The sequence below is a fragment of the Haliotis cracherodii genome, unplaced genomic scaffold (genome assembly GCF_022045235.1).
Source record: "Haliotis cracherodii isolate W230 unplaced genomic scaffold, xgHalCrac1.p SCAF_10, whole genome shotgun sequence".
NCBI classification, from domain to species: Eukaryota; Metazoa; Mollusca; class Gastropoda; order Lepetellida; family Haliotidae; genus Haliotis; species Haliotis cracherodii.
Window position 1 is genome coordinate 5,461,397 of NW_027266265.1, and position 19,121 is coordinate 5,480,517.

Below are 19,121 nucleotides of genomic sequence, written 5' to 3' on the forward strand. Positions count from 1 at the left end.
TATCATACATTTCGCCGACACTTATTCCATTTTTCGTAACATGTTTTCATTGCCCCCAAAGTACATGTAACATGTTTTCATTGCCCCCAAAGTACATGTAACATGTTTTCATTGCCCCAAAGTACATGTAACATGTTTTCATGGCCCCCAAAGTACATGTAACATGTTTTCATGGCCCCCAAAGTACATGTAACATGTTTTCATGGCCCCGGAAGTACATGTAACATGATTTCATTGCCCCCAAAGTACATGTAACATGTTTTCATTGCCCCCAAAGTACATGTAACATGTTTTCATTGCCCCCAAAGTACATGTAACATGTTTTCATTGCCCCCAAAGTACATGTAACATGTTTTCATTGCCCCAAAGTACATGTAACATGTTTTCATGGCCCCCAAAGTACATGTAACATGTTTTCATGGCCCCCAAAGTACATGTAACATGTTTTCATGGCCCCGGAAGTACATGTAACATGATTTCATTGCCCCCAAAGTACATGTAACATGTTTTCATTGCCCCCAAAGTACATGTAACATGTTTTCATTGCCCCCAAAGTACATGTAACATGTTTTCATTGCCCCCAAAGTACATGTAACATGTTTTCATTGCCCCCAAAGTACATGTAACATGTTTTCATGGCCCCCCAAGTACATGTAACATGTTTTCATTGCCCCCCAAGTACGTGTAACATGTTTTCATTGCCCCCAAAGTACATGTAACATGTTTTCATGGCCCCCAGAGTACATGTAACAGGTTTTCTTTGCCCCCAAAGTACATGTAACATGTTTTCATGGCCCCCAAAGTACATGTAACATGTCTTCATGGCCCCCAAAGTACATGTAACATGTTTTCATGGCCCCCAAAGTACATGTAACACGTTTTCCTAACTCCCCTCCCTGTAATAAATGACCAATCCCAAAATAATGGACCTACCCGTGAAGATCCGGGATAGAATAGGTTTTCAGCAACCCATGCTTGCCATAAAAGGCGACTATGCTGATCGTAAAAGGCACTGGATTGTCTGGTCCAGACTCCATTATTTAGAGACCGCCGTCAAAAAGCTGGAATATTGCTGAGTGCGGCGTTACAACAAACCAACCAATATTTACACCTACACCAATCAACCCCACTGTGGAATACGTACGTGTCAATACCACTGTGGGTAGACGTACAGATGTCCCTGTCTAAGATGTCATCTTGATGTTATACCACAGATGTCCCTGTCTTAGATGTCATCTTGATGTTATACCACAGGTGTTTCTGTCTAAGATGTCATCATGATGTTATACCACAGGTGTCCCTGTCTAAGATGTCGTCATGATGTTATACCACAAACGTCCCTGTCTAAGATGTCATCTTGGTGTTATACCACAGGTGTCCCTGTCTAAGATGGCATCATGATGTTATACCACAGATGTCCCTGTCTAAGATGTCATCATGATGTTATACCACAGATGTCTCTGTCTAAGATTTCATCATGATCTTATACCACAGATGTCCCTGTCTACGATGTCATCATGATGTTATACCACAGATGTCCCTGTCTAAGATGTCATCTTGATGTTATACCACAGGCGTCCCTGTCTAAGATGTCATCATAATGTTATACCACAGGTGTCCCTGTCTAAGATGTCATCATTATGTTATACCATAGGTGTCCCTGTCTACGATGTCATCTTGATGTTATACCACAGGCGTCCCTGTCTAAGATGTCATCATGATGTTATACCATAGGTGTCCCTGTCTACGATGTCATCATGATGTTATACCACAGGTGTCCCTGTCTAAGGTCCCATCACACTGTCGCGACTATACAATATACAGCTTGTGAATACTCCCGAGATTGTTCTTGTTTTGATGTCAGCGGGTTGCCAACGACGGATACTGTTAAATATTCAACACACCCTCCAACAGCTAGCCTCAAGAGTACCTGACTTTGACGTCAGGCGGCTTTTGCTTTGTTCCTCTGAGAAGGGCAAAGAGGTCCTCATCGATCAGGTGATTTCATTCCAAACTGCAAAATACAACCAGTAACCAAGGCACATACTCTAAACAGACATCATGGTGTTATTTGTTCTTAAGATTTATCTCATGATGGTGGAATATTTCCATGTGATATGTGGTAAGTAGTTCCTTGATGATCATGATGATTTGTATAGTGGGATTTTATAATTTGCATTGACGAGTTTGCTTTTCTGTTTGCATTTTGTGTATAACGTTAAACAGCATATTCGGCCGTGATTTTTATCATTGTGCCGTCACAATGCAATCCCTCTGTAGTTTTGTTTTCGTGCGTATACTTGTGCGCATGATCTAGGGCTATGACGGCTGCATAAATATCATTTTATCAAATACTATCGAATATGTCAATCATATAAAATTGATCTCTGACTGAGTATTCCTGAATAGCAGGGAGTTTGACAATCACCATGACATATTATCCATTATCATCATCCTTGTTGTAACGCATAAACGCCTTGTTCGGGTTTTGTTCAACGTGTGTATAAACAGTGACTCTGAAACATCGAATATCTAGTGGTGAACGGGATTTTGGTTGAGACAACCATGCTTTGAGTCAGCGCTTTCAATTCTTATGAACCCACATAAGAGCTATCAAACTATGGACCAGATACACACCTTACATAGAAACACACAAATTACAAACACAGACACAATCTCCATAAAGTTTGCATCATAAGAACCCGTCACAATTGTAATGAATATTCATATCTCCTTGTCTTTTAGACGTAAAACGCTGTCGTTTTAATATTGGCTAAAACTGTGCACAATCGCCAGAGACTGAAGGGGTGGTGTAAATCCTGCTGGGTCCATGTTGGTAGCAAATGCATTGTAAGTCTCCCAGCACGAGGATCTAGCTTGAGTGACTGGCGATCTATAGCTGATGGATAAATTGATCCGTCACGTTAAGTCTTCACTCACTCACTCACTCACTCACTCACTCACTCACTCACTCACTCACTCAATGGAACCAAACACAGTATCATGCCGATAGTTGATAATAGCAGATAATCGAGATGGATTATTCTCAGGTGTTGGCGTTTTATATTGTTAAACGTGAGGAAATATTATTCAATTTTACGCGTAATTTCTGGAACAGATAAATTATTCCACGAAAATCCACACACACAACGCTGTAACTTTGAAGATTATCATGGCTATCTTTATAACCCCACTCCCAAAATTTCCAATGCAATAATAATTTAAATACAAACAAATATTTCCTTTGAAAATATACTTTTCTCTGCCAGTGTATAACAAACTAGTCGGGAAAAGCCGTTCGTGTACAGCTTACAGTGTCTATAGTCTTTTCACATCACAATCACCTGACCCGTGAAGAGCCGGGATAGAATAGGTCTTCAGCAAGCACAGGCGACAATGCTTGTCATAAGAAGCGACTAACGGGATCGGGTGGTCAAGCTCACTGACTTGGTTGATACATGTCATCGTATCCCAATTTCGTGGATCGATGCTCATGATGTCAATCACTGTATTGCCTGGTCCAGGCTCGAATATTTACAGACCGCCGTCATAAAGCTTGAATATTGCTGAGTGCGGCGTTAAACAACAAACAAACAAATAAACAAACACAATCACCTCCCACAAACAGCCTTTGATTTTTTGCTGTACTCCAAAAATATAGTTCACTTATCGTAATTACACGAATTCCTAGTTTGCGGGGAAGAGGATAGGTTGACGTGCATCATCACGCTTATCTTGTGTGTAAATGTTCTCTGCGATCTGTCAGCTTGTGGCGGAACGTGGACGACATTCCGAGGCTCCATGACGTCACCTGGGTACCCCAGTGTCTACTCCAGCGGCTCGACGTGCTGGTACCACGTGACGCCGCCCTCTACCGGACAGAAGATTCAGCTTAAGTACGACCACATGGCGATCTCCTACTATGATCGCTTGGAGGTAACTAGACGTGTGGTCTATTGTCATGTTTTTAGACTTGTTTTATTTGTTCCATTTTAAAGGCGTTGGTCGGGGTACTTTGTGATTGGTCCGGTTCCGATGGGTTAGAGTTGGTTGGGATAAAGTAGTGTCGGGTGGGGTTGTCTGTGATGGGGGCCGGTTGCAGTAGGTTAGGGTTGGTTGGGTGAGTGAGTGAGTGAGTGAGTGAGTGAGTGAGTTGAGTTTAACGCCACTTTTAACAGTATTCCAGTTATATCGGTTGTGGTATGCTAGGGTTCGTTGAGATCAGGTGTTGTGGGGTGGGGTTGTCTGTGATAAGGTCGGTTGCGGTATGCTAGGGTTGGTTGGGATCATGTGTTGTGGGGTGGGGTTGTCTGTGATGGGGCTGGTTCCGATGGGTTAGGGTTGGTTGGGATAAGGTATTGTAGGTAAGAGATCGGACGCAGTTGGTCAAATTCTACAAGGTAAAGTTTTTCCGAGTGATATTTTACATACAGACATCTCTATTCGGATAAAAATATATCCGTGTCATGATAATGTATTGTCAACAAACCTAGTCGACGATGTGTTCACCTGCGAACTTTGTGCCCTGTGTAACACGTTCTGTGCAATGAAACTTGCAATGCTGTTTACGACGATGACTCTGTGTGGTCGCCTGACTGTTTCTGGTCGTCATTGATGTCGGCTTTATATCAAAAGCAAGGGTGGCCAAGCTGTTTCGTTCCTTGGACTTGCCAGAAACATATGATTGTGGGTTCAAATCCCAGGCTCGAGCTAGTTATATTTTGATGTTTGACAGGACCAGAACTGGGTTGTCTTGATTGGCAAAATCAAAACACAAGGATTAAGGTTTCATAATTTATCGTTATCGTTCAATAACGGTCACATCTTTCCTCCCACATCGAGCTTGACACTGCGTGATATAACTAAAATACTGTTCAAAGCAATTTCTCGTACTTTCAGGTGAAGAATTCCTCGCAAGACGTGGTGTCGCGACAGAGCGGAACTCGAAGCTACAGCGTTGTCCCTGCGTCGACCAGTTACGTGGCCAGCCTGACCAGAGGTAGCCAATATGTACACTATGGGTTCAAGGCGTCATGGGTCGGTGAGTCAAGACACAGCTGTCTGTACCTTGGCCTCAGCTGCAATGGTATCACTCGTTGTGGGTTCGAATCGATTTATTCCTATAATAATACCCCCTGACCTTTTCGCGAACACCTGGTATCGTCTCTATTTGATAGTGATTCATAAACACATACTTACGATCTGGTCGGGATCGTACAATGGCGTCAGAATACAGCAGAAGAATATGGAGAAGTTTATTTTTTTAAAGAGCCAAGCGTCGTGTATTCATTGCGATTTACAGACATGTAGCATGGGGTACAACAGCCGGCCGTATACGCTTTTTGAGAAATACATACCTAAAAATCCAGCACAGTAAAAATGTTGAAATATGCACATGCCGCTGTTGGGCAAATAAAGATTACTACAAATTCTAATCAAAAAAATTCAAAAAGAACATATTTCAGCTAAATTACTACACATAGTGGTCAATGAACAGCTGGGAGATCATATAGTCTCATTCGTGACCAACTCGTATTATTCAGGGATCAGCCGAACAGCGAATCGTGCCCCCTCATTCGTGACCAACTCGTATTATTCCGTCACCAGCCGAACAGCGACTCGTGCCCCCTCATTCGCGGCCAACTCGTATTATTCCGGGACCAGCTGAACAGCGACTCTTGCCCCCTCATTCATGACCAACTCGTATTATTCCGGGACCAGCCGAACAGCGACTCTTGCCCCCTCATTCGTGACCAACTCGTATCATTCCGGGATCAGCCGAACAGCGACTCGTGCCCTCATTCATGACCAACTCGTATTATTCCGGGATCAGCCGAACAGCGACTCGTGCCCCCTCATTCGCGGCCAACTCGTATTATTCCGGGACCAGCTGAACAGCGACTCTTGCCCCCTCATTCATGACCAACTCGTATTATTCCGGGACCAGCCGAACAGCGACTCGTGCCCCCTCATTCGTGACCAACTCGTATCATTCCGGGATCAGCCGAACAATGACTCGTGCCCTCATTCGCGGCCAACTCGTATTATTCCGGGACCAGCTGAACAGCGACTCTTGCCCCCTCATTCATGACCAACTCGTATTATTCCGGGACCAGCCGAACAGCGACTCGTGCCCCCTCATTCGTGACCAACTCGTATCATTCCGGGACCAACTCGTATCATTCCGGGACCAGCCAAACAGCGACTCGTGCTCCCTCATTCGTGACCAACTCGTATCATTCCGGGACCAGCCAAACAGCGACTCGTGTCCCCTCATTCGTGACCAACTCGTACTATTCCGGGACCAGCCGAACAGCGATTCGTGTCCCCTCATTCGTGACCAACTCATATTATTCCGGGACCAGCCGAACAGCGACTCGTGCCTCCTCATTCGTGACCAACTCGTATTATTCCGGGACCAGCCGAACAGCGACTCGTGCCCCCTCATTCGTGACCAACTTGTATCATTCCGGGATGAGCCGAACAGCGACTCGTACCCCCTCATTCGTGACCAACTCGTATTTTTCCGGGACCAGCCGAACAGCTACTCGTGCCTCCTCATTCGTGACCAACTCGTATTATTCCGGGACCAGCCGAACTGACTCGTGCCTCTTCATTCGTGACCAACTCGTATTTTTCCGGGACCAGCCGAACAGCGACTCGTGCCCCCTCATTCGTGACCAACTCGTATTTTTCCGGGACCAGCCGAACAGCGACTCTTGCCCCCTCATTCATGACCAACTCGTATTATTCCGGGACCAGCCGAACAGCGACTCGTGCCTCCTCATTCGTGACCAACTCGTATCATTCCGGGATCAGCCGAACAGTGACTCGTGCCCTCATTCGCGGCCAACTCGTATTATTCCGGGATCAGCCGAACAGCGCCTCGTGCCCCCTCATTCGCGGCCAACTCGTATTATTCCGGGACCAGCTGAACAGCGACTCTTGCCCCCTCATTCATGACCAACTCGTATTATTCCGGGACCAGCCGAACAGCGACTCGTGCCCCCTCATTCGTGACCAACTCGTATCATTCCGGGACCAACTCGTATCATTCCGGGACCAGCCAAACAGCGACTCGTGCTCCCTCATTCGTGACCAACTCGTATCATTCCGGGACCAGCCAAACAGCGACTCGTGTCCCCTCATTCGTGACCAACTCGTATTATTCCGGGACCAGCCGAACAGCGACTCGTGCCTCCTCATTCGTGACCAACTCGTATTATTCCGGGACCAGCCAAACAGCGACTCGTGCCCCCTCATTCGTGACCAACTCGTATCATTCCGGGACCAACTCGTATCATTCCGGGACCAGCCAAACAGCGACTCGTGCTCCCTCATTCGTGACCAACTCGTATCATTCCGGGACCAGCCAAACAGCGACTCGTGTCCCCTCATTCGTGACCAACTCGTATTATTCCGGGACCAGCCAAACAGCGACTCGTGTCCCCTCATTCGTGACCAACTCGTATTATTCCGGGACCAGCCGAACAGCGACTCGTGCCCCCTCATTCATGACCAACTCGTATTTTTCCGCGACCAGCCGAACAGCGACTCGTGTCCCCTCATTCGTGACCAACTCGTATCATTCCGGGACCAGCCGAACAGCGACTCGTGCCCCCTCATTCATGACCAACTCGTATTTTTCCGCGACCAGCCGAACAGCGACTCGTGCCCCCTCATTCGTGACCAACTCGTATTATTCCGGGACCAGCTGAACAGCGACTCTTGCCCCCTCATTCATGACCAACTCGTATCATTCCGGGATCAGCCGAACAATGACTCGTGCCCTCATTGCGGCCAACTCGTATTATTCCGGGATCAGCCGAACAGCGACTCGTGCCCCCTCATTCGCGGCCAACTCGTATTATTCCGGGACCAGCTGAACAGCGACTCTTGCCCCCTCATTCATGACCAACTCGTATTATTCCGGGACCAGCCGAACAGCGACTCGTGCCCCCTCATTCGTGACCAACTCGTATCATTCCGGGATCAGCCAAACAGCGACTCGTGCTCCCTCATTCGTGACCAACTCGTATCATTCCGGGACCAGCCAAACAGCGACTCGTGTCCCCTCATTCGTGACCAACTCGTATCATTCCGGGACCAGCCGAACAGCGATTCGTGCCCCCTCATTCGTGACCAACTCATATTATTGCAGGACCAGCCGAACAGCGACTCGTGCCTCCTCATTCGTGACCAACTCGTATTATTCCGGGACCAGCCGAACAGCGACTCGTGCCCCCTCATTCGTGACCAACTCGTATCATTCCGGGATGAGCCGAACAGCGACTCGTACCCCCTCATTCGTGACCAACTCGTATTTTTCCGGGACCAGCCGAACAGCTACTCGTGCCCCCTCATTCGTGACCAACTCGTATTTTTCCGCGACCAGCCGAACAGCGACTCGTGCCTCCTCATTCGTGACCAACTCGTATCATTCCGGGACCAACTCGTATCATTCTGGGACCAGCCGAACAGCGACTCGTGCCCCCTCATTCGTGACCAACTCGTATTATTCCGGGGCCAGCCGAATAGCCATTCGTGCTCCTCTCGTGGCCATTTTTGCGACTGGGCACACGGGGCATAGCAAAATAAAATGTCAACTCGGTTCCCCATGTATCGTATATATTCCACATGCTATGGAAAACACATCGAAACTTACAGTATCATACAGTAGGATTGAACACATTTAACAGTATCTTGGGTATATTTTTAAAGGCAAGACATGTGTAAAATCAAACATTATTCCTGAGTGATTCTGTGACCGAAGTACTTAAAGGCCTTCTGATTGGTTTGTCGTAATTTTCGCACATAACATTCATCGATTTAGGGTACGAGTCCTCTTGCAGGTTACGGAAAGGGGCGAGTAGTGACGAATGATACAGTCTGTGTACTGTGTCGTGACGAGATACAAAAAAGGCTGCCTACAGGTACTTCCAGAATAATTATTAATCTTCTATTGTTTTTGCACAGAGTGTGGTGGGGACTGGACGAGCGACTCTGGTAGTTTTAGCTCACCTTACTACCCCGCCAACTACCACAAAAGGGCTCATTGCATCTACACGATCAACCCGAGCAGCGGCAGCGCAATCCTCCTGACTATCAACACCCTCAACTTAGCTGACAACGACGTCCTACAGGTAAATGTCGACACCCTCAACTTTGCTGACAAAGACGTCCTTCAGGTAAATGTCGACACCCTCAACTTTGCTGACAAAGACGTCCTGCAGGTAAAGGTAGACACCCTCAACTTAGCCGACAACGACGTCCTACAGGTAAAAGTAGACACCCTTAACTTAGCCGACAACGACGTCCTACAGGTAAATGTCGACACTCTCAACTTTGCTGACAAAGACGTCCTACAGGTAAAGGTAGACACCCTTAACTTAGCCGACAAAGACGTCCTACAGGTAAATGTAGACACCCTCAACATAGCTGACAACGACGTCCTACAGGTAAATACCGACAGCCTCAACTTTGCTGACAAAGACGTCTTACAGATAAATGTCGACACCCTCAACTTTGCTGACAAAGACGTCCTACAGGTAAATGTTGACACCCTCAACTTAGCTGACAACGACGTCCTACAGGTAAATGTAGACACCTTCAACATAGCTGACAACGACGTCCTACAGGTAAAGGTAGACACCCTCAACTTAGCCGACAACGACGTCCTACAGGTAAAAGTAGACACCCTTAACTTAGCCGACAACGACGTCCTACAGGTAAATGTCGACACTCTCAACTTTGCTGACAAAGACGTCCTACAGGTAAATGTTGACACCCTCAACTTAGCTGACAACGACGTCCTACAGGTAAATGTAGACACCTTCAACATAGCTGACAACGACGTCCTACAGGTAAAGGTCGACACCCTCAACTTAGCCGACAACGACGTCCTACAGAAAAAAGGGGGCACCCTCAACTTAGCTGACAACGACGTCCTACAGGTAAATGTCGACACTCTCAACTTAGCCGACAACGACGTCCTACAGGTAAATGTCGACACGCTCAACTTAGCCGACGACATCCTACAGGTTAGTTTATTTGTTGTTTAACGCCGCACTCAGCAATATTCCAGTATATGTCGGCGGTCTGTAAATAATCGAGTATGGAACAGACAATACAGTAAATGACATCAGGATCATCGATACGATACGACTCGAAGTCTATTTCTTCAGCGCCATTTCCGTCTACGTAGTCGCTCATAGCGTCTCACACAGGGTCATAGACACATCTAAAGAGATAAGTCTTTAGTTTTGTCTTGAAAGCTTCCAGAGTTGGAGATTGCCAAATTTCCACTGGAAGGGAATTCCAGAGCACAGTTGCAGTGTGAGCAAAAGTTCTGTTGCCGAATGCTTTGAGTGAGACCATGGGGACACTGAACTGGAGTTAATGTGCTGATCTGAGATCTCGTGCTGGCTGATGTAGGGTAAGAAGTTCACTCAGATAGGAAGGTGCTGTACTATAGTAGCACTGGTATGCAATGCACACGACTTTGTATTCAATCCTAGATCTTATTGAAAGCCAGTGTAATGATTTTGATAAAGGAGTGACATGTGCACGCTTATTTCGTCTACATATCAATCTGGCAGCAGCATTCTGCACACGTTGCAATTTGCTACATAGATCCTGTTTGATATTAATAAGCAGACTGTTAGCTTAGTCCAACCTGGATAGGATAAGTGATCTCACGGGCTGATGTGCCGCATCGTATGTCAACATGGGTCTTATCTGACTGATATTTCGAATGTGGAAGTAGCAACTTTTGCAGATATTGTTTACTTGACAATCCATGGTCAGGTTTTGGTCAGTGATGACTCCGAGGTCCTTGACAGTCAAAGAAAAGGGGATATCAACTCCATCAACAGTCAAGAATGATTCGGACATTGATGCAACAGATCGCCTACTCCCAATGAGTATGACCTCGGTCTTATCAGGGTTGTGCTTCAGACGATTCTGTGTCATCCATGTCTGGATCGCAGATGTGCACATTCGCAATTCTGCTATCAGCTGTGCTGAGTCCCCAGGTGTGAAGACTTTCATGAGCTGATTATCATCAGCATAACCATGACGACTAGTGTAAAAAGTGTCTGTAACTTTGCCTAACTGAGATATATAAATCACAAACAACAGAGGTCCCAATACAGAACCCTGGGAGACTCCATAACAAAGGATTGAATCTTCAGATGACACGTCATCAATCGAAACAGCCTGCTTTCTGTTACACACGTATGATGTAAACCAACACGTGCAACATCTGTTATACCAAGATTAGACTCAAGACGACGTAGTAGCCTGCTATGGTCTATGGTGTCAAATGCCGCTGATAAATCAAGAAGGTCAAGAAGTCCTACCTTGCCCTTATCAGCAGCTGCCAAAGACAAGTTTCTGTTGAGTGAGCTGGCCTGTAAGCCGATTGGAACTTATCATATAAGCCATACTGTTCCATATAATCTGTAAGCCTGACTTTCACAGCTTTTTCCAGGATTTTGGACATGAACGACAAATTACTCACATGTCTATAGTTCAAGAGAAGGTTAGGGTCCAAAGTCTTCTTCTTCAAGAGTGGGCGAACTAGGGCCCTTCTATATCGTTCGGGTACCTCTCCAGACTCCAGACTGAGGTACACAATCCTAGTTATTATTGGAAGTAAGATATCGATGTAATCCAAAACGAATTTGGTAGGGACAGGATCAACTCCTTGACAGTATGTTGACTTTGAAGATTGGATGATCTTTAATGCCTCAGCTTCACTGTATCCTTCCAGTTGACTGAGGCCGTGAGGCAATTGGTTGCTCAAGGAAACGGATTCATCGTCATCATCATCTGCCATGTCGTCCAGATAGGATCGAATGTCCTCAATCTTCTTAACAAAGAAGTCGTTGAAACTACTTACTAGACTTACTGTGCTATTGTCTCTGCCCAACAATGAGAACATAAAGTCATATAGAGCCTTATTTGACTTAGCGGACTCTACCCTTTCAAGGCAGTATTCAGACTTGAGCTTCCGTAACAGTTCGGATACAGAATTGCATTTAGCTCTGAAGATCTGTCTATCTATCTCGAGCCTCGTTATCCGCCATTTCCTCTCAGCTTTCCTCCGTGCATTTTTGGCTAGGGTGATCTCCTCTGAATACCATGGCGCTACTTTACGACAAGCATGGGTTGCTGAAGACCTATTCTACCCCGGATCTTAACGGGTCTCCCACAGGTAAATGAATTGACTGATTTGATTCCTCTGTATATGTGTGTAATAGCATATGTGCCAGCATTTGCTTACCTTTCTGACTTGCCTTGCCTTTGCATGTGTTTGTGACGGGTGCCACCGGTGGGACAGGATACGCTCACCTTTTCGCGAACACCTACCTATTTGATAGTGATTCATTAACACATGCTCATGGTATCCTACAATAGAGATGTTGTGTTGCTTGTATTTGAAATAAAACATATTACTATGTCTCGAACCCAGCTTGATGTTTCTTTCGACCTTCCCCCAGTGACCCATAGAGTCAGTGATTCAGGGGCAAACTGTGCCGCTGGTCAGAGTTTAATTACTTTTTTCAGGTGACAGATGGTGCTGGAAACTCTCTGGCCAACCTGACAGCAAGTGCAGCGTTCTATCGCTTCGGACCCTCCTCCTCCTTCACGGCAGAATTCCAGGCGGATAATGGCGCCACCAGCACCGGGTTCCATGCAACATGGCAAAGTAAGATCCATAGAGGATATTGGACGTTTATAGACAAACAAAAATCTTCTCTCATCGACATGATAAAGTTTATACCATCCCGAGTGGAGTTTGAGAATCAGATCACTTGAAATACACGATTTAACCGAAAAAACTTTGGTGCCAATGGCAACTGACATTTATGATTACATAGAAACCACGAGTGTCATTGCGCCAGACTAAAAGTAGTTCGGGCAAAAGTGTTATTATAGTCGCGTGCAAATATATAATCTTTGTTAATATTTCATGCCTAACTACATGATAATCAGTTTCACCATTCTTGCATACCTGGACCTTGGTGGTAGTTAATAACTACATGCATCACTGTTGTCATGTTCCAGCCACGGCCCCTGTTGTCAACAACTATGACCTTGCTCTCCACACTACTGGCTGCGCAGTGGCCAGGACATTCTACGAAGTCTCCTCGGTTGGTCTGACGGGACACTCGGTTTCCATTCGGAAGACGTCGGCAAGCGCCGAGTGTCTGTACGCCTGTCTCCTGTCAACTGACTGTTCTCACTATACCTCCACGGGGGATATCTGTACCCACCTCACACCAGGGAGCAACGGGCAACCTCTCCCGCCTACAGTTATGAAAAAGGTGTGAAGTGCATATGCCTAGAACGTAATTACACACCACCCATACTTTCCTGACTGAGACCCGGTTGAAAATGCGTCCGAGTATCTAATGATGTCTACTCATGAATAAACAGGTTTGAATTGAAACAATGATATTTACTCTAAATTGGTGGCATTTTGAAGAAAGACGTTATATTCGTCAAAAACAAAGTGGAAGTTACTATTCACACCAGTCTGTATCAACGGGGGTTGGCGGGGTAGTCTTGTGGTTAAAGCGTTCGATCGTCATGCCGAAAACCCAGGTTCGATTCCCTACAGGGTACAATGTGTGAAGCTCATTTCTGGTGTCACCGGCCGCGATATTTCTGGAATACTGCTAAAAGCGTAAAACCATACTCACTCATTCACACCCCTTCTCAACGGACTTTTAAACCAACATCAGCAGATGCAAGAAACGTCCACGTACAATAAACGTAGCTACAGTTCTCGTCAATACCTGGTGTAAGCCACCCTGCATACGAACGTCTGCCGCCAGATGCCTCCTCATTCCATGAATCAGACGTTGCACTTGACGTTGAGGTATCCTAGTCCATTCCATCTATGGAAAGTAAAGTAGCTAGTTCACGTTGACTGGTGGGTCTCTCTGTCGAGCCTAAAATGTCCAACGTATGCTCTACTGGATTAAGATCTCGACTTCTTACAGGCGAAGGAAGTGTCCAATGGCATTCTGACGTAAGCATTCCAGAACAGGACGTGTTCTGTGAGGTCTAGCATTATCATCCATGACAGTTTTTTGGACAAAAGGGGGGTAAGTGGTATCTCCGGGATGTCATGCCGATATGGAGGTCCGTTCAGATTACCCAACACAGTGATCAGGTCAAGCTTACAATTGAATGAAACACATATCCATGCCATTACCGACCCCCCACCAAATGGAAGGGTCTCGTGTGCAGCTATGGCTGTATTTGCCTGCCTCCAAACACACACATGTACGGCTGTTTACCATGTGTAACAGAAACCGACTTTCATGATGCAACTTTCTCTCCGCCATGATGCAACATTCAGGTTTATACGTTGATTAGACAACACCAAACGAACATTATAGTTAACAAGGCACGTTGGATTGGTCTTCTGGCTTTGTATCCAGATGTTTCTGACAATTTCTGTTAGTTCTGATTGAATCGCTCTGTCTGGTAGCCAATCTGCCTTTAAAATCGAACTGTTTTCAATGGAAATCGCCGAACGAGCCTTGATAATGAAGCATCTTCTCTCCTAGATGTCTTGGATGTCTCATTTTCAAAACATATCATTCTGCGTCATTTTCATTCGATACTTTATTATTTTCCGGGTGTACATATATATTATATCAGAAGCAGGGATGTTAACAAATGATCCGTGAGAAAGCAAATATCATGTTTTATTGTATTGTTTTCGTGACATCTCAACCAGCTGTGAGCAGATATTAACACTTGACATCCTGCTGAAATCTAAATGCCTACATGGATTTATAACATCTATGAATCTCCGATCAAATCTTAGAAAATATAGCTTATAAAGATATAGCTCGCTTGTACATGTAGTTCACGAAGTGACCGTACTTTCAGACTTAGATCCTAACAGCAGTTTAAGTCTGATGTGACTGTACTTTCAGACTTAGATCCGAACAGCAGTTTTAGCCTGATGTGACCGTACTTTAAGACTTAGATCCGAGAAGCAGCTTTAGGCTGATGTGACTGACTTTCAGACATAGATCCGAACAGCAGTTTTAGGCTAATGTGACCGTACTTTCAGACTTAGATCCGAGAAACAGCGTTTGGCCGGTGTGACTGACTTTCAGACTTAGATCCGAGAAGCAGCGTTTGGCCGATGTTACCGTAATTTCAGACTTAGATCCGAGAAGCAGCTTTGGGCTAATGTGACGGTACTTTCAGACTTAGATCCGAACAGCAGTTTTAGCCTGATGTGACCGTACTTTAAGACTTAGATCCGAGAAGCAGCTTTGGGCTGATGTGACTAACTTTCAGACTTAGATCCGAACAGCAGTTTTAGGCTAATGTGACCGTACATTCAGACTTAGATCCGAGAAGCAGCGTGTGGCCGATGTGACTGACATTCAGACTTAGATCCGAGAAGCAGCGTTTGGCCGATGTTACCGTAATTTCAGACTTAGATCCGAGAAGTAGCTTTGGGCTGATGTGACCGTACTTTCAGACTTAGATCCGAACAGCAGTTTTAGCCTGATGTGACCGTACTTTAAGACTTAGATCCGAGAAGCAGCTTTAGGCTGATGTGACTGACTTTCAGACTTAGATCCGAACAGCAGTTTTAGGCTAATGTGACCGTACTTTCAGACTTAGATCCGAGAAGCAGCGTTTGGCCGGTGTGACTGACTTTCAGACATGGATCCGAGATGCAGCGTTTGGCCGATGTGACCGTACTTTCAGACTTAGATCCTAACAGCAGTTTAAGTCTGATGTGACTGTACTTTCAGACTTAGATCCGAACAGCAGTTTTAGGCTAATGTGACCGTACTTTCAGACTTAGATCCGAGAAGCAGCGTTTGGCCGGTGTGACTGACTTTCAGACTTAGATCCGAGAAGCAGCGTTTGGCCGATGTTGCCGTAATTTCAGACTTAGATCCGAGAAGCAGCTTTGGGCTAATGTGACGGTACTTTCAGACTTAGATCCGAACAGCAGTTTTAGCCTGATGTGACCGTACTTTAAGACTTAGATCCGAGAAGCAGCTTTAGGCTGATGTGACTGACTTTCAGACTTAGATCCGAGATGCAGTTTTAGGCTAATGTGACCGTACTTTCAGACTTAGATCCGAGAAGCAGCGTTTGGCCGGTGTGACTGACTTTCAGACTTAGATCCGAGATGCAGCGTTTGGCCGATGTGACCGTACTTTCAGACTTAGATCCGAGAAGCAGCTTTGGGTTTATGTGACGGTACTTTCAGACTTAGATCCGAACAGCAGTTTTAGCCTGATGTGACCGTACTTTCAGACTTAGATCCGAGAAGCAGCTTTGGGCTGATGTGACTGACTTTCAGACATAGATCCGAACAGCAGTTTTAGGCTAATGTGACCGTACTTTCAGACTTAGATCCGAGAAGCAGCGTTTGGCCGATGTGACCGTACTTTCAGACTTAGATCCGAGAAGCAGCTTTGGGCTGATGCGACGGTACTTTCAGACTTAGATCCGAGAAGCAGCTTTGGGCTGATGTGACCGTACTTTCAGACTTAGATCCGAGAAGCAGCTTTGGGCTGATGTGACCGTACTTTCAGACTTAGATCCGAGAAGCAGCTTTGGGCTAATGTGACCGTACTTTCAGACTTAGATCCGAGAAGCAGCTTTGGGCTGATGTGACGGTGCAACAAGGCCGTATCAGTGTAATCAGTACACAGCTCGCAGCCATTTGGCAAACGTGACGTATTAGATCTGGAGATATATTTGTGTGGCAGGATAATGTATTCCCGATGTGTATTCCCGATGGTAATACTGCACTCGATTCAGACATTTTTTGTATTCTCAGAGTACAGAGTTGCATAACCGTATCACAATGCCCATGAATACTGTTTACTGTCTTTATTGTTAGTTGACATTTTTGTTACCGTGTCGTAAGTCGTGGCATTATTCAAGAACGTGCACTGAGGCATGGACCTCGCCTGAAGTGCATAAACCTCTGTGGGTTTTCAGAATACCAAATGAAAAACAACAACGTTTAACTAGAGCCTTTTCATTGTTTGAAATACTAGTACTAACAGTATATAGATGACATTCACAATCTAACAAAGATCCAATCCAGGATTCAGAGGGAACAACTCTGAACTCATTAAATATGTTGAAAAAACCCACATTATCTCAAAATAATAACAATAACGCAACAAAGAAAAGCCACAACTACTTATGCTGTACCCGTCCTTTCATATTCTTTTGGTGTTGTTGTATTGACTTCCTCACACAAAGATTCATCTCAGACAATAGATCCCGCCCTTCCCTCAAGCGCTTATATTTACCAATCATTATGGGAGGGCGTGGTTTGATTGACGTTGGGGATCTTCATGATAGAATTATTTTGTGCACTTTTGCACACATTTATTTGTCTGATGATCCTCTTGGGAAGCATGTCAAGACTCATGATGAAAACAAGGCATTCCACAGTTTTCGTAAACGAACCAATGACATGTGGGACATAATCTCAACGTCAGTGATGATTTTGTTGATGGTTCTGTACAGAAATGTGTATCAACCAAGCGAAGTGCCATATCGAATCGGCCCAGGCTCGGAGAGGCTATCTGAACGACCACTGCATCGAATTTATGTGCAGTGTGTTGAGAAGCCCAGTAACCCTGCAGAGTACTTCGCTTGGATGGGGTCGGCTGGCCTGAAAAGTGAAACAGAAGGCTTTCTTTTTGCTACTCAGGACCAGTCACTTCCCACTCGAAACCGTCTATGAGTGATTTTGCATTAAAATATAAATATGAAATGTAAATTATATAAGGAAATTAATGCGACTGTCCAACACATTGTCACTGGATGCCCAGCTTTGGCACAAACACAGTATGGGTTTGACTAGGCAGCACCTCCTGGGAGAAGTCCCATTCGCTGTCGGGGCTGCGTGTAAAGTGGGCAAGGGCCCTTGGCTGATGATGAGCCGAACCAGCCTGACTGTGCCAGGATCATCCAAACACTCTTTGCTGCATGTTTTTTATTGTATATGTACATACTACTACTACTACTACTACTACTACTACTACTACTACTACTACTACTGACAATGATTAATTAATTGGTTTTGCAAACTCATTCGCCTTTTTTTGATATTTCGTCGAAAAGAACCCAAAGTCTAATGCCTATAATCAAGGGTAAAAAAATGAATATTTACATTAGGCAGGTTTAGGTTGTCTCAGCTTTTTCTCCAGGGGTTAAGGGCCTAATTTCTTGGAAGCAAAAAAAACAACGTATTCAAGGTGAAATTTAAAAATAAAGACTTGAAACTCGCCATGACTCAACCCCAAAAGGCTACGTGAATCTGAGAAAGTGTTATCCCAAAGATGGAATTTGTTACATTTGACCACTTTCTAAATGGCATTGTTTGTAAATCACAAAATTAAAATCAAACCCATCAAGTCCAGCATATGATTTTCAATGCTCCCAAAAAGGAAACCGTAGCTGGTTCCGCCACTGGCGAGCATAAGAAAACTTCATGTAACGGCAGCAAATATTAATCTTGATATAATTGCATTGTACCGAATACTGCCTATACCTTCAACCAGAAGTAGATTTCACACTTTTAAAAAATCCGATACAAACCAGGTAATCATTCACCAAGAATACACTCTTCTAAAAAGGAAACGCACAGTCCGTTTGACACCAAATGAGAACGATGAATTGCAAAATAACTCGAAATCCAGAAAAGTGTATGAAACATCAATACGGTTCTTGACCATGAATACCCTGTCCCAACAAAATCTGAATTTTGTTTAATTTAAGACCCATGACGGATGAAGTTCTTTAAGAAACTATCATGTAATTTTGTATAGAAATGTGTACATGACACGTAGGGGGGGGGGGGGGGGGGGAGGACAAACCGTGAAAGGCACAGCGCAAGCACGCATGCGCTATTTCAACAGGACATCGCTCCACCTTGCCTCCACATCAACGCCTTGCCTTGGTCTGCCGAGATCTCCAGATCTCAACCCAATCTAACGCCCCTGGGATCACACCGCAGACACTCCCACAACTGTCCAACGCATTACAAGCAGAATGGCGCAGAATTCCGCAGTCAGTGCCGAGGAGATGCAGAGTCG

General features: G+C 45.2%; 1 protein-coding gene across 1 annotated transcript; it reads left to right on the forward strand.

Moving 5' to 3' along the window:
* Positions 1 to 1,951: 1,951 nt before the first annotated feature.
* On the forward strand, positions 1,952 to 13,392 carry LOC139445646 (dorsal-ventral patterning tolloid-like protein 1). The gene is made up of 6 exons (XM_071226838.1): positions 1,952 to 2,122; positions 3,767 to 3,936; positions 4,900 to 5,041; positions 8,977 to 9,143; positions 12,571 to 12,712; positions 13,072 to 13,392. Exons 1-6 carry the CDS (start codon positions 2,062 to 2,064, stop codon positions 13,335 to 13,337), a joined length of 948 nt encoding a protein of 315 aa, XP_071082939.1. The 5' UTR covers positions 1,952 to 2,061; the 3' UTR covers positions 13,338 to 13,392.
* The last annotated feature ends 5,729 nt before the right edge of the window (positions 13,393 to 19,121 follow it).